General features: G+C 45.8%; 1 protein-coding gene across 5 annotated transcripts in view; it reads left to right on the forward strand.

The window, feature by feature from the left end:
• UGGT2 (UDP-glucose glycoprotein glucosyltransferase 2) overlaps nt 1-21,961 on the forward strand; it is a 226,081-nt gene that overhangs the window by 79,253 nt on the left and 124,867 nt on the right. For all 5 annotated transcript variants that reach the window (XR_002090063.2, XM_019486946.2, XM_019486945.2 and 2 more), the window contains 2 exons: nt 2,672-2,791; nt 6,419-6,504. Coding sequence is in view for 4 of the 5 variants with exons in the window: in XM_019486946.2 (XP_019342491.1) it covers nt 2,672-2,791; nt 6,419-6,504 (206 nt within the window). In the remaining variant the exon portion in view is untranslated. The remainder of the gene's footprint in view (nt 1-2,671; nt 2,792-6,418; nt 6,505-21,961) is intronic.

Genomic DNA, 21,961 nt, shown 5'->3' on the forward strand with positions numbered 1-21,961 from the left:
TTATAAATAATATCCTTTACCCTATGCCTCATTAAAAGCTTTGACTTCAAAAGATGTTTAAAAGAAAACAGGACTTGTTAAATATCCACTTTGATATTTGTTGATGATGACATTTACATTTAACCAGTGTTTTATTTAAGAAACTGAGCCTTAAACCAAATAGTAATTTAGCCATACAGTACATTTAGGAAGTAGCTGAGGTTGAATTAGGAATGTAAATATCCATTGATTTCCCATTGATTTTGATGGGAGGTTAGTTTAAAATATTATGCCTAAATAACTTTTTGCTCCTAGTCTCTAACATTTCACTCACTGATGGGAAACTGAGGCATGGAAAAAAGTATTTTGCCCATAGGTCCCCAATAATTCAGTGACAGAGACCCATCTTAAGTTTCCAGTCCTCTTTTTTTAACCACTAACCATATTCCTTCATTTTTAAAATTCTATCATAGTACTAGATACAATTTTTCATATAGCTTGTATACAACTAGAAAATATTAATATTTTCATCTGAAGGCACCATATTTCATTCCTTTATTAATTATGCACAGACATCTATGGAAAACAATTAAATAACAATCTATTATAACAAATGATATATGTCCTTTTAATTGAAGAAAAGATTGAAAAATAAAAACCTCATCGGATGCCAAATTGCCTCCTTATTGAAAAGTATATAAAAACTGATGACCAAAATGTAATTACCCGTATATTGTGATATATATTATATGCTCCCATGGGTGAGAGAGTATTTGTTTTATTTGCTTTATGTGGCCTTTGTGCTGTGAGAGGAATTTCTACACTTTGAAACTGATTTTAGTCATATTGCAACACAGAATTATAACTGTTTCTTCTAATGGTAGTGTACCTCTATTTTTGTAAAAATAGTCTTAACTAAGAGTCCATTTTCATGTTCATATTAACTTCAATTTAGACCTCACAAACCTGCAATGGTGGTTACCCATGTATCTTTCATTTTTATAAAAAATGTTCTTTCTACCAAACCATTCTTAGCATCTGATGAAGTAGATTGCTACCCATGAAAGATATTACCTCTCTGAACTAGTTAGTCTGTGAGGTGCCACCCTGCTGTACCTTCTGCCTCAAAACCTCTAAGGATTTTATTTATTTAAAGAAAAATAAATTAACATTGTTTTCAGAAATGTAGGTAAATATGACACACCACTGTTTTAAAATATGTAATAATTATGCACTATCATATTTTATTTTGGGTAGTAACAATCTATAACTTTTTAAAAGTGTCAGTATTTCTGTGGTGTGCTCATCATTGCCTTTATTGAGAAAAACAGAAAAGCATGAATACAGGTCAGTCGCATCATACGTGCAGTTAACTTGCGCGAATTCAGCGCGGGGTGGGGGGGCAGGGCTTGAGTTTGCACACGGCGCTGCCGCTTACCTGGAGGCCCATTATGGCGGTTATGGCCACTGCCTCCAAAACCTCCCGCAGTCGCCATGGAGCCATGCCCGGAGCTGTGTGGACAGCCGCCGGGTGGCAGTGCCAGCGGCAGCATGGTGGTGGCCGGACAGCACAGGGCTATCCCCACCACCACTCCACGCTGCGCCGCTGCCGCCAGCCGCACAGCTCTAAGCACAGCGCTGCGTGCAAACTCAAGCCCCGCCCCCCCACCCCGCATATAGTCACCGATTTTCGCCCTACACGATTTTCGCCTTACGCGCTGACAACAGCACCTAACCCTCGTGTAAGATGCAACTGACCTGTAATTAGTTAGTTGAAGTCAGTGACTTGTTTAAAATTGGACCTAGTTGACAATAAAGAAAAAACTTTGTACTTTGGGAACAACTTCTCTTTGGGCATTTTTACACATGCAAGTGCCGTAGCACCAGAAAGCACCCAGTGCTGTAACGCTTGCAATTGTATAAGCGGTGAAATGCACATCAGCATGCAGAAAATGGTGTTGGTCCTCTTTTGAACCAGAACACATAGAAGATGTTTTAGTTCAAAAGCACACTGCTGCCATTTTCTCCATGCTGATGCACATTTTGCTTATACAACTGCAAGTGATTCAGCACCATGTGTGTCAGCTCACGTGTGGAGCAGACTCGATTAATCATTGCCTGTTCCGATTAATCGAGTCTGCTCCTACATGCCAGATCTCTGGTGTGTCCAGGCACAAAAATTTTTGTGTATAAGTGCTCTTTATTTTTAGATGAGATGTCTAGAAATGTTTGCTGATTTAATACTCTCAGTTAGGTGTATCATTTTTGTGATATTTGCATACCAGACAAAGTCCTGGTCTGGATGCTATTACAACAGCATAAAAACGCTTTAGCCAGCGTAAGTTATTGTTGAACTAGTAGGAACACTTTTCTGCCAGGAGAAACATTTATGCTACCAAAGATTTTCTGGCAAAACTTAAGTGTAGATTGGGCCTTACAGTTGTTCTTCTTAAAATCGTTTGATACAACAACAAATTGTCATTGCAGACAATATATAGTTTTATATTTTGGAGTTCATTTTCTATACTCTTTTACTTAGAAAGATGCTGGTTTCCCCTGTTCCTTTCCTCCTTATTGCATTTTGTGGGAAAATGTGTGATTGACAGTAGTTTGGGGTATACATGTTTGATGTAGTTATACATTTGTGGCCTTTATAAATCGCTGACCTCGGTTTTTTATTTGTTTTTTTAAGTGGGTCAATAACATAGAAAAAGATCATATCTACAGCACATGGCCCACAAGTTTCCAGGAACTGCTTAAACCAACATTTCCAGAAGTTATAAAGCAGATTAGGCGGAATTTGTATAATTTGGTAAGTTTTTAGATACTTATTTTATTAGGTGTTTGTATTACTGGCTAGGAAAGACGTACACAATTTATACTAGTTTGTTGATTTGTTGGTTAAAACCGTATAGATTATAAATATGGTACATCCTTAGTTAGCCAAACCCCTTTGAAAAGTACTCATTGAACAGCTGTTCAGATAGGTGAATTTGATAAGTGATACCAAAGCATCTGGTAAGGAATTATACATGCTAAGTAGGGGTGTGCAAAGCAGGCCTTACTTGATTCCGATTTGGCTGAATCAAATCAGGGGCATTGATCTGAATCAATTAATCGAAGCTGCCTGGCCTCAGCACAGCTCCCCAGTGGAGCTGTTACTGTAAAGTGTATTTTCTCTGTAACTGGTAGTCTTACTGTTTTGTGTTTGTGACATAAAGGGCACATCTACATGTACATTAAGGCACTTTTCCTAATGTGTATTAAATGTAGTACTGCTGATGTGAGGTACAGTACTAAACAAATGCATGTTAGGCTGCCTTAATGCACAGTACCAAATGCTCATAGTTTTTAAGTGACAGTTAATGCACAGTAGCCTATTTTACCGCAGTTTAGCATAATTGCACAGTTTTTTTATGTGACGCTTTAATGCACAGTAAAATAGGCATTAAAGCACACGTGTAGGTGCACCCAAGTAGTAGGAGAAAAGAGCCACAGCTGAGGGGAGGGGAAAGAAGTGACAGGGATGCAAACTTGGTTTGCAAAGACCTGTCCCAGAACAGCTCCCTATACATTGGAAGCTGCACCTACTTTGCAGCCTGGAAGAGGAGGGGCTGGCAGAAGAGGCAGCAGTGCAAGCACAACTCCCAGGTCCCAGCAGGGGTACAGACAAAGCCTCCCACCACTGACATGCTGCTGAAACCGCCCATTCTGTATTAAACTGGAGCTGTGAGGATGTGAAGAAATGGCAGCGGCGTGGGTGCAGGCAGAAACTGCCTAGCCCCAGCATAGCTCCTCACTGCCTCACCCTGGTGCAGACACAGGCAAAGGCAGCCTGCAGGCTGTATCTCACTAATCCCTGGCCTAAACCATAAAAATGTTCGTTTTTTTCCTGCACCCCCTGCATCAGTCACCACACACCTTTCATCTTTGGCAAAAAGTCCCAGAGGCAGGCTCCCACATACAATAGTTTCCTTTACTACACATCCCTAACTCATTCCCAGAATGTAGTAAATGAGGCCAGAAGCCTGTGGAAAAAATACTATTTGAGCACATGTTAGGGACCGTGATATTACATATGCACCAAAAGAAGGGATGGGCCTATTACAATTGGCAGCATCAGTGTAACATTTCTTAGGTTTTGAGTATTTGCAACTTGAGCATTCTGAGCAGAAAGAGGACACAAGAGGGAGCATGCGTTGGCAACGTAGTGGTTACAGCACTCCTTTGGGATGCGTAAGACCTAGTTTCTGTTCTGTTCTCCCAGGACTCTATATTGATTTTAAAGCCACTTATTAAAAAATCTGAAATACCCCCAGCAGCAGGAACCAAAATTTAGGACTCCTCCTCGCCACAGTAGTACCTAACAATGTTGAAAAGTCAGGCTCCATTTTCTTTGTTATCTTCTGATTCCATGAATCTTGCACTCTTGGGGTGCTAGTGGCTCAGCTGCAGGATAGCTAAAGGATGCCCCTAACCAGCCTGTTTTGTAGCTGGGTGCTTGGGAAAGTGGGAGATGTGCATTTGTATGCTTTCAGACTGCAGGGTGAGTGTTTTAACCATTAGGGTATTGGCACTGGGACTACCACCACCACTACATTAGATGCTGGTCCTCAGAATCAGGAGATCCCTGTGTGGCTTTGCTGTTCCCTGCCATGCCAGGTTGCATATGCTGGGCTGCAGAGGCCCCAGGAGAGGGCAACAGGGCAGGAGCCCAAGCCCGCAGCAGGTAGCCTGCCCCCATGCCCGCCCTGCACACAGATTTGGGGGGCATGAGTCCCCCCTCCCCCCTCAGAGTGTGCATAGTAGTGGGGAGCCGCTGCCCCTCCCCCCCCGCCTGAGCCCGCAGCAGGCAGCAAGGGTGGGGAGAGCCGGGCTCCATGCTCTGTTCCTCTGCAGCAGCCATGGCCTCCTGCCAGGGGCAGGAGGCTGTGAACCCGGGTCCCTGGCCCTGTAGCCCTGGCAGCTGGGGGCCCCTTCCAGCAGGACCGGAGGAGACAAGGACTGTGGGTGGGGAGCAAGGGGCACCAGCAGGGCCAGAAGGCTGTGGGGAGGAGTGAGGGGCACCTGCAGGGCTGTGGGGGGCCTTTTATTTTAATCATGAATTGTGGGGGGGGTTTCAGAGAATTTTCAATTTTTTATCAGGGAAAACAAGGATCCTTGCTGATAATCGAGGATCGTGGTTTTCTCTGATAAAAAAAAAATCTCCAATTTTCAGCTTAAAAATTAACCCCAAGTCCACATTTTTCCATGATCAAAATGAAACACCACTATATATCTATCTATTGGTAGTGTTTCATTTTAATCACGGAAAAATGTGTATTTGGGGTTACTTCTTTAAATATGAAAATTGTTTGTTTGGTTTTTTTATCAGAGAAAACCAGGATCCCTGCTGATAATGTAATATTTGCTTGGTAATTATCCCTGTTTTTCTGTTTTTAGTAATATTACATAAACTCTGAAATTGTTTCAGTGCATATTGTTAATGAATTTCCAGACAACAACAGAGAACTGTGTACTGTATATTGTATGTAGTATTGCACAGTTCCTACTAAAACAGGGGTGAGCAATTATTTCGGCTGGTGGACCTCTTAATGAGTTTTGATGAGCTGTCGAGGGCTGCAAAAATCTTTCAGCTGATATCATTTTAACAAATTATAGATAAAAAATCATATAATAAAAATCAAACAACTACAATAACATCTACAATATTTTAAATGTATTTTAAAAAATAATTTTTATCCTGGTTTGTGTGTTTTTGAGAAGTATATATAGTGGCAATTGCCTAATAGCTCAAAATAAAGTCTTACTCTTGTATATTGTGTGTCTGTGGGAGGGGGATGTGCGTGTGTATGTGGGGGTATTGCTTGTGCACTAGATCCTGGAAACCAGCTGTGGGTGGCTGTTCAGTGTGCCAGGCAGATGGATTGGGTGGAAGGTGGCTGGGAGCTGGACTTGGAGCCCCACCTGGCTAACATGTGGTGCCCAGCACAGATGCCATCACTTCCCCATGCTACCTGCTTCCTGGAGCCGTGCAGCAGGAGCAGGAGGAGCCACTAGAGGCAGGGGGAGGCAAATAGTACCCAGGTAGCTGCAGCCACACTGGGAACAGCTCTGCCGGGAAGCTGTGGGTGTTGGCCAGAGCTGGGGCTATCGGTGGGAACCTGCCCTGGGTGGGTGTGGCTTGGGCTGCCCCCAGAGGGAGTGGACAGGCACCTGGACACCGCAGGGACAGCCACAGGTTGGATGTGATCCGTTGGTGGTTGCCCATTCATGGGGTGGATCCAATCAGTTGGCAGGCCAAATTCATCCCATGGTTCCGTATTTTGCCCATCCCTGTTTTAAAATCTTTATATTGCCTCTGATTCTAAGTCAGAAAAGGGCCAAAGGTATTTATCAAGAATAAATAGTGGATATATACTGTCTTTTCTCCTATTAGGTACTGTTTATTGATCCTGTCCAGGAAAATGCAGCTGATTTTATGAAACTGGCAGAATTAACCTATCATCATAACATGCCACTTAGGTAATGTAACATTTTAATGTTATCTAAAGGTCACTGCTTTTTGTAAATATTTATTTTTCTCTTCATCACCAAAACTGCAAATGAAAAATATAGAATTAAAAGCAATTGATTGATGCAGCAATACAGTATGTTATCACTAAGCTTACTGGATGATCAATATATATTAAGCATATTGCGGATATTCTCAAGAATACTGAATGCTAAAGTCCAGAAAGTTGCAATTGGATATACTTGTGTATTACCCAGTAAGTGGAGAATGTGCTGACAATATTTCTCTAGGAATTATCTTTGGAGATAATCTCACTAGATGTCCATGATAGCTTTAATTGAAAGCAAAGTATATTAAAAAGCATAGAGTTAATAACAAATGAGTTAGAGCTGGTAGTAATTTCAGTTATTTAGATAGCTTTTTCCTTTTCAGAATATTACTGGTTCCCTACAAATAACTAGAGAGAGGCTAATGTTTAAAAGAGATTTTCAGTCAACCACCATGGGCACAATTGTTTCTTAGGACAGTGTTGAAAAAAATTTATGTTAAATTTAGTTTTAAGATTTTTTTTATAATTATAAAATGTAAATAAGTATTTCAGTGCATAATACACTGACCCACATGTATACATTTTTAGAAAAAAGATTAAATATATTCTCCAGTTTCTTTAGTTTTCCTTTTTTATTGAATGCTACTTATACAGTATTTAGGCAGAAACTTGTCTCTGTTGGTTTAGTCAGGGATGACCCTGCCTTGAGCAGGAGGCTGGATTAGGTAACCTCATGGGGTCCCTTTCAGCCCTGGTTTCCTATGATCATATGAATTACTCCAAGAGATACTGAGCTCAAGACATCACTTGACATCAAGTAGATGGATATAATCATTGCTTGTTTTTCCTATTTGGGGCAATGAATGTGGCATATTCTCCAGAATGTTGGCTCAATTCACTAGGGTCAAATGATACAATGTATGATATAATTTATTTCTGTTTGTACACCAATCTAAAGACTCTGACACACATATTTGCCATGCTTATCTTCTGCTTTAGTGGGACCAAAATCCTGCAGTCACGTATTCAGGCTTCTTGTCCTGCTTTAAAAAAAAAAAGAAGAAGAAACTGATATGGCCCTCAAAATGTCAGGTCTGCAGCTGAAGGCTTGCTGTTTGATACAGCAACTTTTTTGTTGCAGAAAGGTTTTCCACAATAAATTTAACATAGGGACAGTTATCCCTTTCTGGTAGTCCATAGTGCGCTGTGCTTTCAGCAGGGGAGTGGGGATGGGTGGGTGTTTACACTAAGGTGTAGCCTAGAGTGGCTGCACCTTAATGTAACACAAGCTGAATAGCACAGATCATAGATAATCCTGCCCTGGACTGGCATACCATTGAGCAGCATAATGAGTGCTGAAAACCAGTTTCAGATGTTAATGTGTAGACAATCCAGACATTAAGGGTGCAAACAGATCTGACAATTTTTTCCCTATCTGGCCACAGAAAGCAGTTTATAGCTGTGACCAAACACAATTGCATGGGTGCAGACAGCTTCAAAAATGGGTCATTGGGTGAAAATTGCATGAGGTAAAGACTTTTCATAATATAGCTTCTTTTGTAACTTGTGTCTCCTGAGCTCCCAGCCTGTCACTGTTTTCAGAAAGGTAGGGGGGAAAGGGAGTGGAGGGAGTTCAATCTGAAGGTTTTTTAGCGCCCCCCCCAAGGTTGGGCAGATATATTGGAGCCCCCCTGAGGTGGGGGGCTCCAATTCACCCACCCCATCCTTCACCATCAGGTGGGGAGCCCCAAGAATGAGCTCCCTCTGCTGCCTTTCCCCACCTCCCCTTCTGAAAACAGTGAGCACTGGCAGAGAGCCCTGGCCCCTGCTAATGGAATCTGGCTGCAGGCTTCCAGCCTGCAGCTAGATTCCCCTCCCCCCTGGAACCAACAGTGAACGTCTGTTTGGTCTAAAGTAATGTAACTCAGAATGCTTTGCAAAGATCGTTCTGAGTTACAACTGGTAGCTGCACTTCTGTCTACACCCTAAGAGCTCCAGGAGTCACCCAAAATTACTACGTAACAAGGCCCTTCATAGCATTCCAAAAATAACGTGTGTCAGTAGCCAAAATAATTCTTGTTTTTGGAGCTGACAGTTAAACAACACTCTAGAAGTAGCTTCCTGCAATAGAAGCTGTCCAGGTGCATCTTCTAGGTGGCAGAAGAGCCAGTTTGCATTATGCAAATGACAAACTTGAAATGAAATTGACTATAGCTGTGGATACATGAGCCATGCACTGGTTTAATTTACAGGCTAGGGACAGAGATTACACATAAACTGGTTTAAATGATCAGGAACTGGTTTAAACCTGTAACAGAACAGATGTTCAGTGCACATAAGCCAGTTTGAAACTGGCTGAAATTGGTTTCAGATAAACCTGGTTGAATGTAGTATCAGGCTTAACTGATTTGGGTCAAATTGGTTTATGTAATGTCTGTCCCAGATCCTTTGCTCTTTAAGATAAACCAGGCATCATCATCCTAGCATGCTTTCTGGGCTGGGCTGGGCTCTCTGCTCCACAGCAGGGCTGGCCCCTTCCCTCTGCTTCCTGGCTGCAGCTCCGGCAAAGACTGCAGGCTGCTCTCCACCACCTGCTCACCACTCCCAGCTAAGCAGGAATTCCTCCCTCCCCTCTGCCTTGTGGAGAGATGTCTGTGTCTTAGCTAGCAGACCACATGCTGACTACAGTCCATACTGAATCAACAGGTAGAATCACCAGGCAGAATCAGCAGGTAGCTGGTAATATTTCTCTGTTGTTTTCTTAATGGGCTGATAAACACTGAGTTCGTGGGTGATAACACTGTTATCAATTCCCTGCTGGCCTAATCAGAGCATCCTGCCAGGGCCTGGCCATGTGCTCCCCCCCCCCCCAACCACCGCTCAGTGCTGCGGAAGGGACAGAAGGGCTGCTCTAGTGCCCCCAGCTTCTAGCCTGAGCCACTGCAGTCATGTGTCTGCATGTCGGGGATGTGTATACAGTTACAAACTGATTTAGCCGAGCCAGGTTAGACTAACCTGCAAAGATTGAATCAATTCAGGCTCAGCCTTTTTGAGTGTCTGTCCCTAGCCACAGTGTATGTAGTTAGTCCTTACTTTCTTCAGCTGTGAGTGGGATGTCAAGTGTTCAGCTTTATGCTGCATCAGCTACACATCTATGTCAGTATAAAGGTAGATTACAGGTACTCCTCACTTAACGTCATCCCGGTTAACATTGTTTCATTATTATGTCACTGATCTATTAGGGGACATACTCATTTAAAGTTGCGCAATGTCCCGTTATAACATTGTTTGGCCACTGCCTGCTAGTGAGACAGGTGGTGAGACGGGGCACCACGTGCATGTATTTATATGCATGTGGCCCCAGGCAGCCTCCAGAACAGTTCAAGCAGGTAAGTGGAGGGGGAGGGGAGCGGGGGAGTGAGATCCCTGTAGGGAGGGAGCTGGGTAGTGCTTGGTGCTTGGGGCCCGGGGCTACAATGCATGGCTGCAGGGCCCCAGCAGGGAGCAGGACGGGGTTGGGAGTAGCTCATCCAGGGGAAGGGGAGGGCTGGCTCCCTGCTGCTGCGCGCACTGCTGGAGGGCAGGGGAGATGTGCACCCCCCAGATCTGTACCCAGGGCAAGCACAGGCTGCGGGCTTAGACTCCCACCCTGCTTCACTCCCACAGGGACTCTGTAGCCCTGCACACATGACTCGATGTAGCTGGGGACAGCGGGGCTGTGTGAGGATCTCCTCACTGCTGCTCCCCTCCCTCGCCGCCTTGGTGACATGCTTCCTGTGCCTGCTACAGCTTTGAGGGGTGCAGCCCCACGCACAGGAGGTGCGTTGCAGGGCACCACAGGGCAAGCAGCAGCAAGGAGATCCCTGGGTGGCTTTGCTGTTTCCTGCCATGCTGGGTCGTGCCCACCAGGCTGTGGAGGCTGCGGGGCAGTGAAGCAGGATGGAGCTGGCAGTAGCTAGCAGCTTCTTAGCATGAGCTGCTCCCTGCTGCCCTGCTTCCCTCCCCTGCGGCTTCCGCAGCCCGGTGGGCATGACCTGGTGCAGCAGGCAGTAGCAGAGCTGTGTGGGGACCTCCTCATCACTGCTCGCTTCATGCTGCCCTGGTGATGCGCCTCCTGCACGTGGGGCTGTGGCAGCGGCATAAGCAGGGGGCGAATCGCCTGGGCAGAGGGAGGGGGAGCAGCAGCAAGGAGATCCACATGCAGCCCCACTGTACCTGGCTACACTGGGTCATGCCCACAGGGCTGCAGAGACCCCAGGGGAGTGAAGCAGGGTGGGAGCCCATAGCCTGCGCCTGCCCCAGGTACAAATCTGGGGGACGTGGGTTTCCCCTACCCCCTGAGAGTGCACACAGCAGTGGGGAGCCAGTCTTCCTCCTCCCCTGGATAAGCCACCTATAGCCCCATCCTGCTTCCCACTGGGACACTGCAGCCACACATCGTGGCCCTGGGCCCCAAGCACCAAGCACTGCCCAGCTGGGCAGCAGCCCCCCAGCCCTTCCCAGCTCCCTCCCTACAGGGGCCTCAATCCCCATCTCCCCTCTGCCCCCACTTAACTAGCCACTGCCAGATCCACCCTGCTTCCCTCCCCCATGGCCTCCACACCCCAGTGGGCATGACCCGGCATGGCAGGCAGTAGCAGAGCCATGCGGGGATCTCCTTGCCATTGCTTGCCCTCCGCTGCCCTGGTGACATGCCTCCTACATGCAGAGCTGCAGTGAGGGCAGTGGCATGGGGCTGCACCCCTCAAAGCAGCAGCAGATGCAGGGGGTGCATTGCCAGGGCAGTGGGGAGGCAGTAGTGGCGAGTAGTTCCTCACATGGCCCCGCTGTCTCTAGCTGTGCCAGGTCGTGCCCACTGGGTTGCAGCGGCCCCAGGGGGCGAAGCAGGGCTGGAGCTCAAGCCCACAGCCTGCATCTGTCCCACACACAAATCTGGGGGTCGCAGGTTCCCCTTACACCTTGGAAGTGCACGCGCTAGTGGGAAGCCAGCCCTCCCCTGCTCGAGCCCGCAGGTAGCTGGGGGCCCCCTCAGGCAGGGCTTGGGGAACAGGGGAAGGGGCAGCAGCAGGGCTGTAGTGGGGTGGGAGTGAGAGGCACAAGCTGGGCTGGGGTGGGCTGTGGCGGGCCTTTAATTTTAATAATGGATTTGGGGTTTTTATCAGAGAATTTGTGATTTTTTGGCAGATAATTTCCAATTTTTTATTAGGGAAATCCAGGATCCCTGATCATGAGTCAAAAACACCCAGCAAGTGATAGTAAAGTGCCTAGTAGTGGCAGTAGCATTAAGAAAAACAGGAAAACCATTAGTTTGAGTACTAAATTAGATGTTTTAAGGCGTTTTGATACAGATGAGCATGCAGTAGATATTGGCATTGCTTTAGGTCTTAGTCCGACCACTGTGAGAACAATTTGGTGTAATGCTGACAAGATCAGGGCTCATGCTCGGTGTGTAACACCACTTAGTGCTACTAAAATAAGCTGATCAAGAAGTAGTTTGATGGAAAACATGAAGTGTGTTCTCTCAGTGTGGGTAGAGAACCAAAATCAGTGGAACATACCTCTAAGTTTGCTAGTGATACAAGCTAAGGCAAAAAGTTTGTATGACAATTTGATGAGACCACGGTGAAGGATCACAGACGGAGACGTTTATGGCAAGTCGGGGATTTGATTGGTTCAAGAGGCGCTTCCACCTACATAACATCAAGATGTCCGGTGAGGCGGCTAGTGCCAATATTACAACAGCTAAAAAATTCCCCGACTATCTCAAGGAAATAATTGATGAAGGCAGCTATTCACATCTTCAGTGTCGATGAAACGGGCCTCTACTGGAAGAGGATGCCTGAATGGACTTACATTTCCCAAGAGGAGAAGACAGCGCTGAGCTTTAAAGCAGCAAGGTCAGGCGGTCTTTAGCTTCTAGGTGGTAATGGTGCCAGAGACATGAATATGAAACCACTGACAGTGTACCGCTCTGAAACACCATGAGCTCTCAAGAGATTTCCAAAGGAACACCTATAACTGGAGTTATTTTTTCAGAATGGCTGACTCTCTATGCCATCCCTGCATAGAAGAAATACTGTGCCACGGAAAATCTTGATTCAAGATTTTATTACTTATTGATAATGCACCGGCTCATCCAATCAACCTGGACAACCTGTGCAAAAACATCAAAGTTGTCTTTCTGTCACCTAACACCAAATCACTGATCTAACCCATGGACCAAGGAGCCCTCGCTGCATTTAAGGCATATTACTTAGGCCGTACTTTCAACCAGCTTATCAGAGGCACCGATGGGGAAGGCAAGCCTATGATTGGGCAATTTTGGCATGACTACAACATCCTCAAGTGCATCAATAACATCGGTTAGTCCTGGGCTGACGTTACTGAGTCATGCATGAATGGTGTGTGGGGGAATTTCTGGCCTGAATGTGTAAATGACTTAAAACGAATTAGAGATGTTGTCCCTGCTATGAAGAAAGATCCTCAGCTTGGCCAAGAAAGTGGGTTTTGATGAGGTGGAAGAAGGTGACATTACACAACTTCTGCAAACACACAGAGAAGAGCTAACCAATGAAGGTCTGATACAACTAGAGGTGATGAGAGGAATGGAAGAAGAGGGCCAAGAAGTAGAAGAAATAACCCATCAAATTTTGACTACAAAACATCTTTCTGAAGCTCTCCAAATGATTGAAGCTGGCTTGCAAATCCTTAGTGATGACAATCCTAACAAGGAATGCAGCTCCAAGGTGATTAGGGGAGTTCATGATGTAATGAATTGCTATCAAGAAATTTACCAAGAAAAAAAAAGGAAAAGAAAACAACAATCTCTAGATGTTTTTTTTTGAGTTGGGAAAGTTCAGCAAGAACAGCAAGAGGAGCAGCAGCAGTTTGTTTAAAAAAAAATAAGCAGCAGTTTGTTTAAAATTATTTAAAACTTATAGCTGTATTAAATTGTTTGTTTAAACATTTAAAACTTATACTGTATATGTTTATAATGTCTTCTGTCTGGCCAAAATTTTTTTCCCTAAAACTTAATCCCCCCTATTTACATTAATTCTTAAGGGGAAATTGGATTTGCTTAACATCATTTCACTTAAGGTCGCATTTTTCAAGAACATAACTACAATGTTAAGTGAGGAGTAGCTGTATACCTAATATAAATGTTTCATCAGTTTGTACCCACAGACCGTGTCCACACGAGCAGGGGCTTGTGTTTGCAGCAGCATAAATAGTAGTGGCACAGATTTGTGCTGCTACTTTGTGCTGCAGTGCATGCCCCTGGTCATGTAATTTGCAGTGGGACACATTGTCCCACTGCTCCATATGCTCTGGACGGAGGCTGCCTGGGTCACAGGGTGCCTCAGTGCAGGGCTAGCTGGCAGGCAGCCTCTACCCTGAGGCACCCTGTGCCCCAGCCAGCTGAGGAGGGCACATGGAGCACTCCCCTGTGCTGTGGAGCCCCCGTCTCAAGGCACCTTGCACTCCCAGCCACTCCCCAGCCAGCCACTCCCCAGCTGGCTGGGGTGCAGGGTGCCTCAGGATGGTGAACCAGGCAGCCCTGGGCTGCCTGATCCCCTGTTTCTGCATACCTCAGTCTGCCTGTCTCAAGGCATGCTGTGCCTCAGCCAGCTGCTGGCAGGGGCACAGCATGCCTTGAGCAGGGCCTCCACATACCTCAGCATGGGGCTCCACAGTGGAGCCCCCACACTGAGGCACACGGCCCTGGGCTGCGAGGGAGTGGCTGGCTGGGGCACAGGGTACCTTGAGATGGGGGCTCCACAGTGCAGAGAGATGGGGGAACGGGCAATTTAGGGCTGTCTGCTCCCCTGTCTCTGCTTTTGTTCTACCACGTGGCACTTCGGCATGCTTTGCGCCGTCTTTTTTTCTGGCTTTTGTTTTTGTTTGTTTTTTGGCTACCTGGAAATCCTGGTAGCAAATTTTGCCCCCGCATTGCAAATTAGCAGCACAGGACACAGTTTAACTTCAAGTGTGTGGTTTGTGGTCCCCCAAAGAGGTTTATGGTGTTACAAACCACATGTGCCTGCATATCTGGATCTGGCCATAGAGTTTAATTTGCCTTTCTTGTTGTATGTTTGACTGTCAGATAAATAGATCTCAGTTCTCATGTTCACTGTAGGTTGAAGACTGGCAGAACAATTTGTTTTACCTTGTCTGTTTCATTAACACCTTTCACAAGTTTGCACATCTCAAACTATGTACAAAAGCCCTCAGTATCCATGTCCTGTTGTCCTTTATGGTTCTTGATTTTCCTAACAAGGTCAAATAAAAAAAAAATTTTATAGTCAAATTTAAAACTTTATAGCAGCATTCCCTAAATGTTTTTGCAAAAACAAGTTCTAAAAAATACAAAAAGCCCAAAAATACAAGCCTGAATTGTTAAGGTTATAGCTCTCTCAGAAATATGAGGTGATATCTATCATGGTGATATATAACTGTAAAAATACAAGCACATAAACCACCTCCCCTTCCCAGAAAAATGTCCTTAATTTTTCTGTTCTAATCAAAGACTTAGTATCAGGAAGCCTTAGGAGTAAGATGGTTTTCTTCTTTCATACAGTAGTTTTCTTTATAAATTGGCCTTGTTGTATAATCCCAGAGGCTATATAATATAGTTTTAGTCTAATATCCTGTATAGGTCATAGAACCTTAATTATAGAGAAGCTCCTCAGCTGTGCAATTCTTGATTCCTATGGGAGTATAAAACACCTAAGCAAGGTTTGTCTAAAACCTAGTTAACCCAGCATTCATAGATTTCATAGACATTCGGGCTGGAAGGGACCTTGGAGGATCATCAAGTCACGCCCCCTGCCCCAGGGGCAGGAAGTCAGCAGGGTTTGTAAGATCCCAGCAAGATAAGCATCCAAATGTGTCTTGATGGCGTTTAAAGTGGGTGCTTGAATCACGTCTGGTGGCAGTCTATTCCAAACCTTGGGGGCTCGGACAGTAAAGAAGTTCTTCCTTATGTCCAGCCTGAATTGGTCGCGGCGGAGATTGTTACCGTTCAATCTTGTCATCCCTCGGGGAGCTCTGGTGAACAGACATTCCCCCAGATCCTGATGAGCACCCCTGATAAACTTATAGGTGGCCACCAGATCGCCCCTGAGCCTGCGTTTTTCCAGGCTGAAGCATCCCATGGCTCTCAACCTCTCTTTGTAGGGTCTGTTTTCCTGACCTCTGATCATATGCGTGGCTCTCCTTCGCACTCTCTCAAGCTTCTCCACATCCTTTTGAATTGTGGAGCCCAAAGCTGGATGCAGTACTCCAGCTGCAGCCTCACCAAGACCGAGTACAATGGGAGAATGACATCCCAGGATTTGCTTGAGAAGCATCTATGGATGCAAGCCAGCGTTTTACTTACTTTACTAGCCGCAGCATCACATTGAAGGCTCATGTTCATCTTGTGGTCAATCATGACCTCCAAGTCCCTTTCATTTGTAGTGCTAACCAGCGTAGCACTGCCAAGCCTATAAGGATGCTGCCGGTTTTTCCTCCCAAGGTGGAGAACCTTACATTTTTCAGTGTTAAACACCATCAGATTCTCATCCGCCCACTTCATGAGCCTGTCAAGATCTGCCTGGATCACTCTCCTGTCCTCAGGTGTGGATGCTTTACCCCAGCGTTTGGTGTCATCAGCGAACTTGGAGAGCCCACTTCTGACACCATGGTCTACATCATTGATGAAGATGTTAAAAAGTATGGGCCCTAGGACAGAACCTTGAGGGACCCCACTGGTCACAGGACACCACGACAACTGACTTCCATCAACCACCAGTCTCTGGGTCCAACCACATAGCCAATTCCCCAGCCAGTGGATCATGGTGGACCTGAGGCTGCAGTTGGCCAGTTTTGCCAAGAGGTGATCATGGGATACCAGATCGAAGGCTTTTTTAAAGTCAAGATATATGACATTAAACTCTTCTCCCTTGTCCAGGTGATAAGTCACCTGGTTGTAAAAGGAAATGAGATTGGTCAAGCAAGACCTACCTACAACAAACCCATGCTGGGTATCCCTCAGGATATTGCCATCAGCTAGTCTGTTAAGGATGGCCTCTTTGATAATCTTTTCGAAGACCTTCCCCAGGATAGAGGTCAGGCTGATGGGCCTGTAGTTTGCTGGATCTACTTTCCTCCCTTTCTTGAAGATTCATAGACGCTAGGGTCGGAAGGGACCTCAATAGATCATCGAGTCCGACCCCCTTCATAGGCAGGAAACAGTGCTGGGTTTAGATGACCCCAGCTAGATGCCTATCTAACCTCCTCTTGAAGACCCCCAGGATAGGGGAGAGCACCACCTCCCTTGGGAGCCCGTTCCAGACCTTGGCCACTCGAACTGTGAAGAAGTTCTTCCTAATGTCTAGTCTAAATCTGCTCTCTGCTAGCTTGTGGCCATTATTTCTTGTAACCCCCGGGGGCGCCTTGGTGAATAAAACCTCACCAATTCCCTTCTGTGCCCCCGTGATGAACTTATAGGCAGCCACAAGGTCACCTCTCAATCTTCTCTTGCGGAGGCTGAAGAGGTCCAGGTGCTCTAGTCTCTCCTCATAGAGCTTGGCCTGCAAGCCCTTAAGCATACGAGTGGCCCTTCTCTAGACCCTCTCCAGGTTATCCACATCCCTCTTGAAGTGCAGTGCCCAAAACTGCACGCAGTATTCCAACTGCGGTCTGACCAGCACCCGATAGAGGGGAAGTATCACCTCTTTGGATCTGTTCGTCATGCATCTGCTGATGCACGATAAAGTGCCATTAGCTTTTCTGATGACTTCGTCACACTGACGACTCATGTTCATCTTGGAGTCCATTAGGACTCTAAGATCCCTTTCCGCTTCCGTGCCACCAAGCAGGTCATTTCCTAGGCAGTAGGTATGCTGGATATTTTTCCTCCCTAGATGCAGCACTTTGCATTTCTCCTTGTTGAATTGCATTCTGTTGTTTTCTGCCCACATGTCCAACCTGTCCAGGTCTGCTTGTAGTTGTTCCCTGCCCTCCGGCATGTCCACTTCTCCCCACAGTTTTGTGTCATCTGCAAACTTGGACAGAGTACACTTCACTCCCTCGTCCAAGTCGCTGATGAAGACATTGAAGAGTATCGGTCCTAGGACCGAGCCCTGCGGGACCCCACTGCCCACACCCTTCCAGGTCGATACTGACCCATCCACTACGACTCTCTGGGTATGACCCTCTAGCCAATTCGCCACCCACTGGACTGTGTATTCATCCAAGTCACAGCCTCTTAACTTGTTCACCAGTATGGTGTGGGATACCATATCGAAGGCCTTCCTGAAGTCTAAGTATTCGACATCAACCCCTACTCCTGCGTCCAGGCGTTTTGTAACCTGGTCATAAAAAGAGACTAGATTAGTCAGGCATGATCTACCTGCTATGAACCCATGCTGGTTTCCCCTCAGCATAATTTTTCCTGCCAGCCTCTCGCAAATGTGAACCTTGATAATTTTTTCAAAGACTTTGCCAAGGATGGAGGTGAGACTGACTGGCCTGTAGTTGCCCGGGTCCTCCTTCCTCCTCTTCTTGTAAATGGGGACCACATTGGCCCTTTTCCAGTCATCCGGGACCTGGCCCGTACGCCACGAGTGTTCAAATATTCCAGCCAGTGGCTGTGCAAGATAGGCACCACATTGGCCTATCCTGCCAGATAGGCACCACATTGGCCTTCTTCCAATCTTTGGGCACTTCAGCAGAGCACCAGGAGTTCTCAGAGATCTGTGCCAGGGGCTGAGCTATGATGCTGGCCAGCTCCTTGAGTACCCTTGGGTGTAAAGTGTCAGGGCCAGCTGACTTGAAGGTATCCAGGCTGTCAAGGTATTCCTTCACGATGTCAGCTTTGATGGAGGGTAAGGAATCTCCCTCACCTGGGCCTCCCTGACCCACAGTGGGCAGGGGCGTCCCATGGGAGTGGTGAAAAACTGACGCAAAGTACCCATTTAGCAAGTTTGCTTTTTCATGGGCATCGGTTGTCAGTTGTCCCATCTGGTTTAGCAGGGGTCCAATGTTGGCCTTGCTTTTCCTCTGGCTCCCCATATATCTAAAAAAGGACTTTTTATTGTTCTTGACATTTGTAGCTAGCTGGAGTTCCATCACAGCCTTGGCTTTCCTGGTTTGCTCTCTGCAGGTCTAGACCAGTGCAGAGTATTCCTCCTTGGTGATGGAGGAATTACATTCTCTTTTGTGATTTTAAAAAAAAATTATTTCCACTATAAACACTTTATTTCTGATGGTCTCATCATCTCAGCACTGTAAAAAATGCAATCATTAAAGCAGAAAGTTCTGTATTGTTCTCTTCAAACTCTACCATTGTCATTCCCAAGCCCAGATGGGAAGAGGAACTTGAGCCAACCTCCCACTCTCAAAGCAAAGTGGTAACAGAAACCCAAGGAAGATCTCATTCCTAAGATAGGTCAGAAGTTATAGGTGGGGGGAGTTAATTTGAAGTGGGTTACTGAATTAAGGATAAGCCGCTCCACCAATTGCTGTAGCTTTTATTTCAAAAAGGTACCAGCTGGAGCTTATCATCAGCAGTCACGTGCAACCAATCAGAGAAATGGTGCCTTTGAAGTAAAAGCCACAGTAGAAAGCTGGAATTCTTTAATGGTGCCATGCAGCTGTTTTTATTCCCAGCTAATTCATAAGCCAGTTCTTTGCAGTGGATAAGGAACCTAATCCAGTGAAGAATCTGTGTTCTGTCAGTAGGTTGATGCTATGAATTCCTCTGACAAAAGCTTCAGGGAAACAAAGACAGAATAATATTACCATGGCCAAAATGGAAGAATTTAATTGGAGCATGAAATGTATGAACAACACATGAAACTGGAAAAATGGCATGTCATCAAAGCAATGAGCTATTACTAACATGAAATTTTGGAGTCAGTGAAGTTCGACGGGAAGACTCAGGTAAAATTGTATCCAGAAGTGGAGAAACAATACTTTACTCCTGCAAAACCATCAACAGGGAGTACAGTTATACTGAACAAAGGCACAGAAAAGACATTACTAGATTGGAAGCCTGCAAAGGAAAGAATAACAACTGTGCAACTCTATTCATCATGCAGAAATCTAACAGTGATATAATGGTATTCACTCACAAATTATTCAAAAGAAAACAAACCAAAAATATTTCTATAACATGATAGAATGTGCCACAGCAGAAATGTTACCACATGGCATGCTAATAGTAATGGGCAGTTGAAATATAGATAGCTGGGGTTGTGAGTGAAATATGAGAAAGAGTGGAATTGGAACCAGGAAAAGTGGTAAAAAAAAAAAAACAACCTAATTTCTACAAGGCTGATAATCTGTGCCTAGAAAAACAGTATTTTTGCACCGATATACATGACCGTCACCAGATTGATTGATTTTAGAAAAACAGATTGGCCGTATTCCGTTAAGCAGGAAATAGATGTCAGAACTAAAAAAGGAACAGATGATAATAGTGATTATCCCTTCAAACAGCACAAATTAGGCTCAAACTAAAGAAAGTACTACCAACTCCTCTTCACTGCCAGGACACACAGGGTGCCTATGTGCTCAGGAGTGGGGGACATTTTAAACAGAGCAGTTCTCAGAGAGGCTCTCTAATTAAAATGCCACAGTGTCATGTGTATTAAGTCCCCATGTGTTTAAAATTGCCATAGAACATTTTAACTAAAGCTCATTCAACAAGCTTTAGTTAAAGTGCCACAGTGGACATTTTTAAACTGGCGGGGGCTTATACCCATGATGCTGCAGCAATGCCGGAGCATTCTAATTAGAACGTGGAGAAAACGCAATTAATTAAGTCTGCTTCTGAATGCATCGGCACACCTGTATAGGCACCCCTAGGTTGTAATTCAAAAATAGTGTGGCCCTAGGTAATAAAACTTAAGTAGGCATTTCAAACAGTTGTAGCAGGCTTACCTTTCAGAGCTTGGGTTGAGTCCCAGGCTTGAGATTCTGCTATTTTGATTGGTGGAGCCCATCCACCAATCAGGAGGCAGCAAGAGAAATAAAGTCATGCCTCTTTCCTGTGGGGAGGGGGAGAAGAGTTCCCGCAGGCCTGGTTGACGACTGTAACATTGTCAGGTCTGGAAGACTTCAGGCGGAGCCCTGGAGAGTATAAGAGGAGCTACATGCCCAGCATGAGGGAGATGCATTGGGGATGGAGCAGAGAGAAGAGTAGGGCTTAGAAAAACTGAGGAGAGCTGCTCAGCAGGGTGAAGCAGTAGCCTGGAAGAGCCCTTGAAGACTTCTATCTTCAGGGAGCTGCAGATGGCTCCAGCGGTTAGGCTCTTGGTGCATAGCACAGCACACGGCGTCCAGACCCTGGGAACTGCGTGAGGTGGCTCGGGTCTGCAAACTTTGGCGTGTGGCCAGAGACATGGTGCACAGGCCGGTGCGTGGAGCAAGATCTTTGGAACTGCTTGGGTGGCTCAGGTCACCAACCTTCGCACAAGGCCAGGGGCTCAGTGCAGGAGGTGCTGCACAGAGGGTGAGAGACCCTGGGAGCTGCTTGAGATGGCTCGGGTCTATAGCTGCTGGCATTGGGCAGCAGCTCATTGCAGACGATGCTGGACAGAGCGTCCCGTAGCAGACCAAGCCCTGGTGCTGCACAAGGCTTCCTGGGCCTCCAGCCCCTAGCACAAGGCAAAGTGCCCACTACACACAGCGGTGCATGTGGCCCTAAGCTAGGCCAATGGCAGTGGAGTTGGGTGGCAGGAAAGCCTGGCAGGGAACAGAGCTCAACCTGGAGAATGGAAGGCAACCCTCTGGGACAGTGGAGTAGTAAATAAACCTGGAGAGAGGGTTCTCACAGGGGAGGGACCCCCAGGGTTGTGAAGAGGTACTACATGGGCCGCTCCTGGCTGATATCAGAGGGCTTAGGAGTCTTTGGGGTCTCCCTCTCCTTTTCTTTCCCTCCACCTCCTTTCTTGTAGTGATACCTTGGGAGTGGGGCCCTCGCCCTGGAGGGCACCCAGGTAGTCTAAGGATTGCTTGTTATATTTGTAGACTGTGACTTATAGTTTATGTGAATAAATCAAAGTAATAGTTTGTATATTAATAGAGTTATACGGTTGCCTGATCAATATCCTTTGTTCTGGGTTCTATTCGTTTGTATTTTTTAATAATAAGTGTGTGTGTATATAATCTGTGTCCTTACCCTTTAATGGTTTTGTTGTAATAGTAAATTTGTATATAGTTAAGTAATTGATTGACTAAGCCTGACTGTATAGGGGACAAAGGCTGCTTCTGGGTTGTTGTGTCCCTCCACAGGACACTGCCCTGCCAATAATTCCCTCAACTGGAGAGGGGAGTACAAACCCATATACACCCGGACAACACAGTGAAATCTACATTAACAGAAACTTCTAACTTGGATCCGTATGGAATTGCCTAATTACTGTTTGTGT

This window comes from Alligator mississippiensis, chromosome 1, assembly GCF_030867095.1.
Source record: "Alligator mississippiensis isolate rAllMis1 chromosome 1, rAllMis1, whole genome shotgun sequence".
NCBI classification, from domain to species: Eukaryota; Metazoa; Chordata; order Crocodylia; family Alligatoridae; genus Alligator; species Alligator mississippiensis.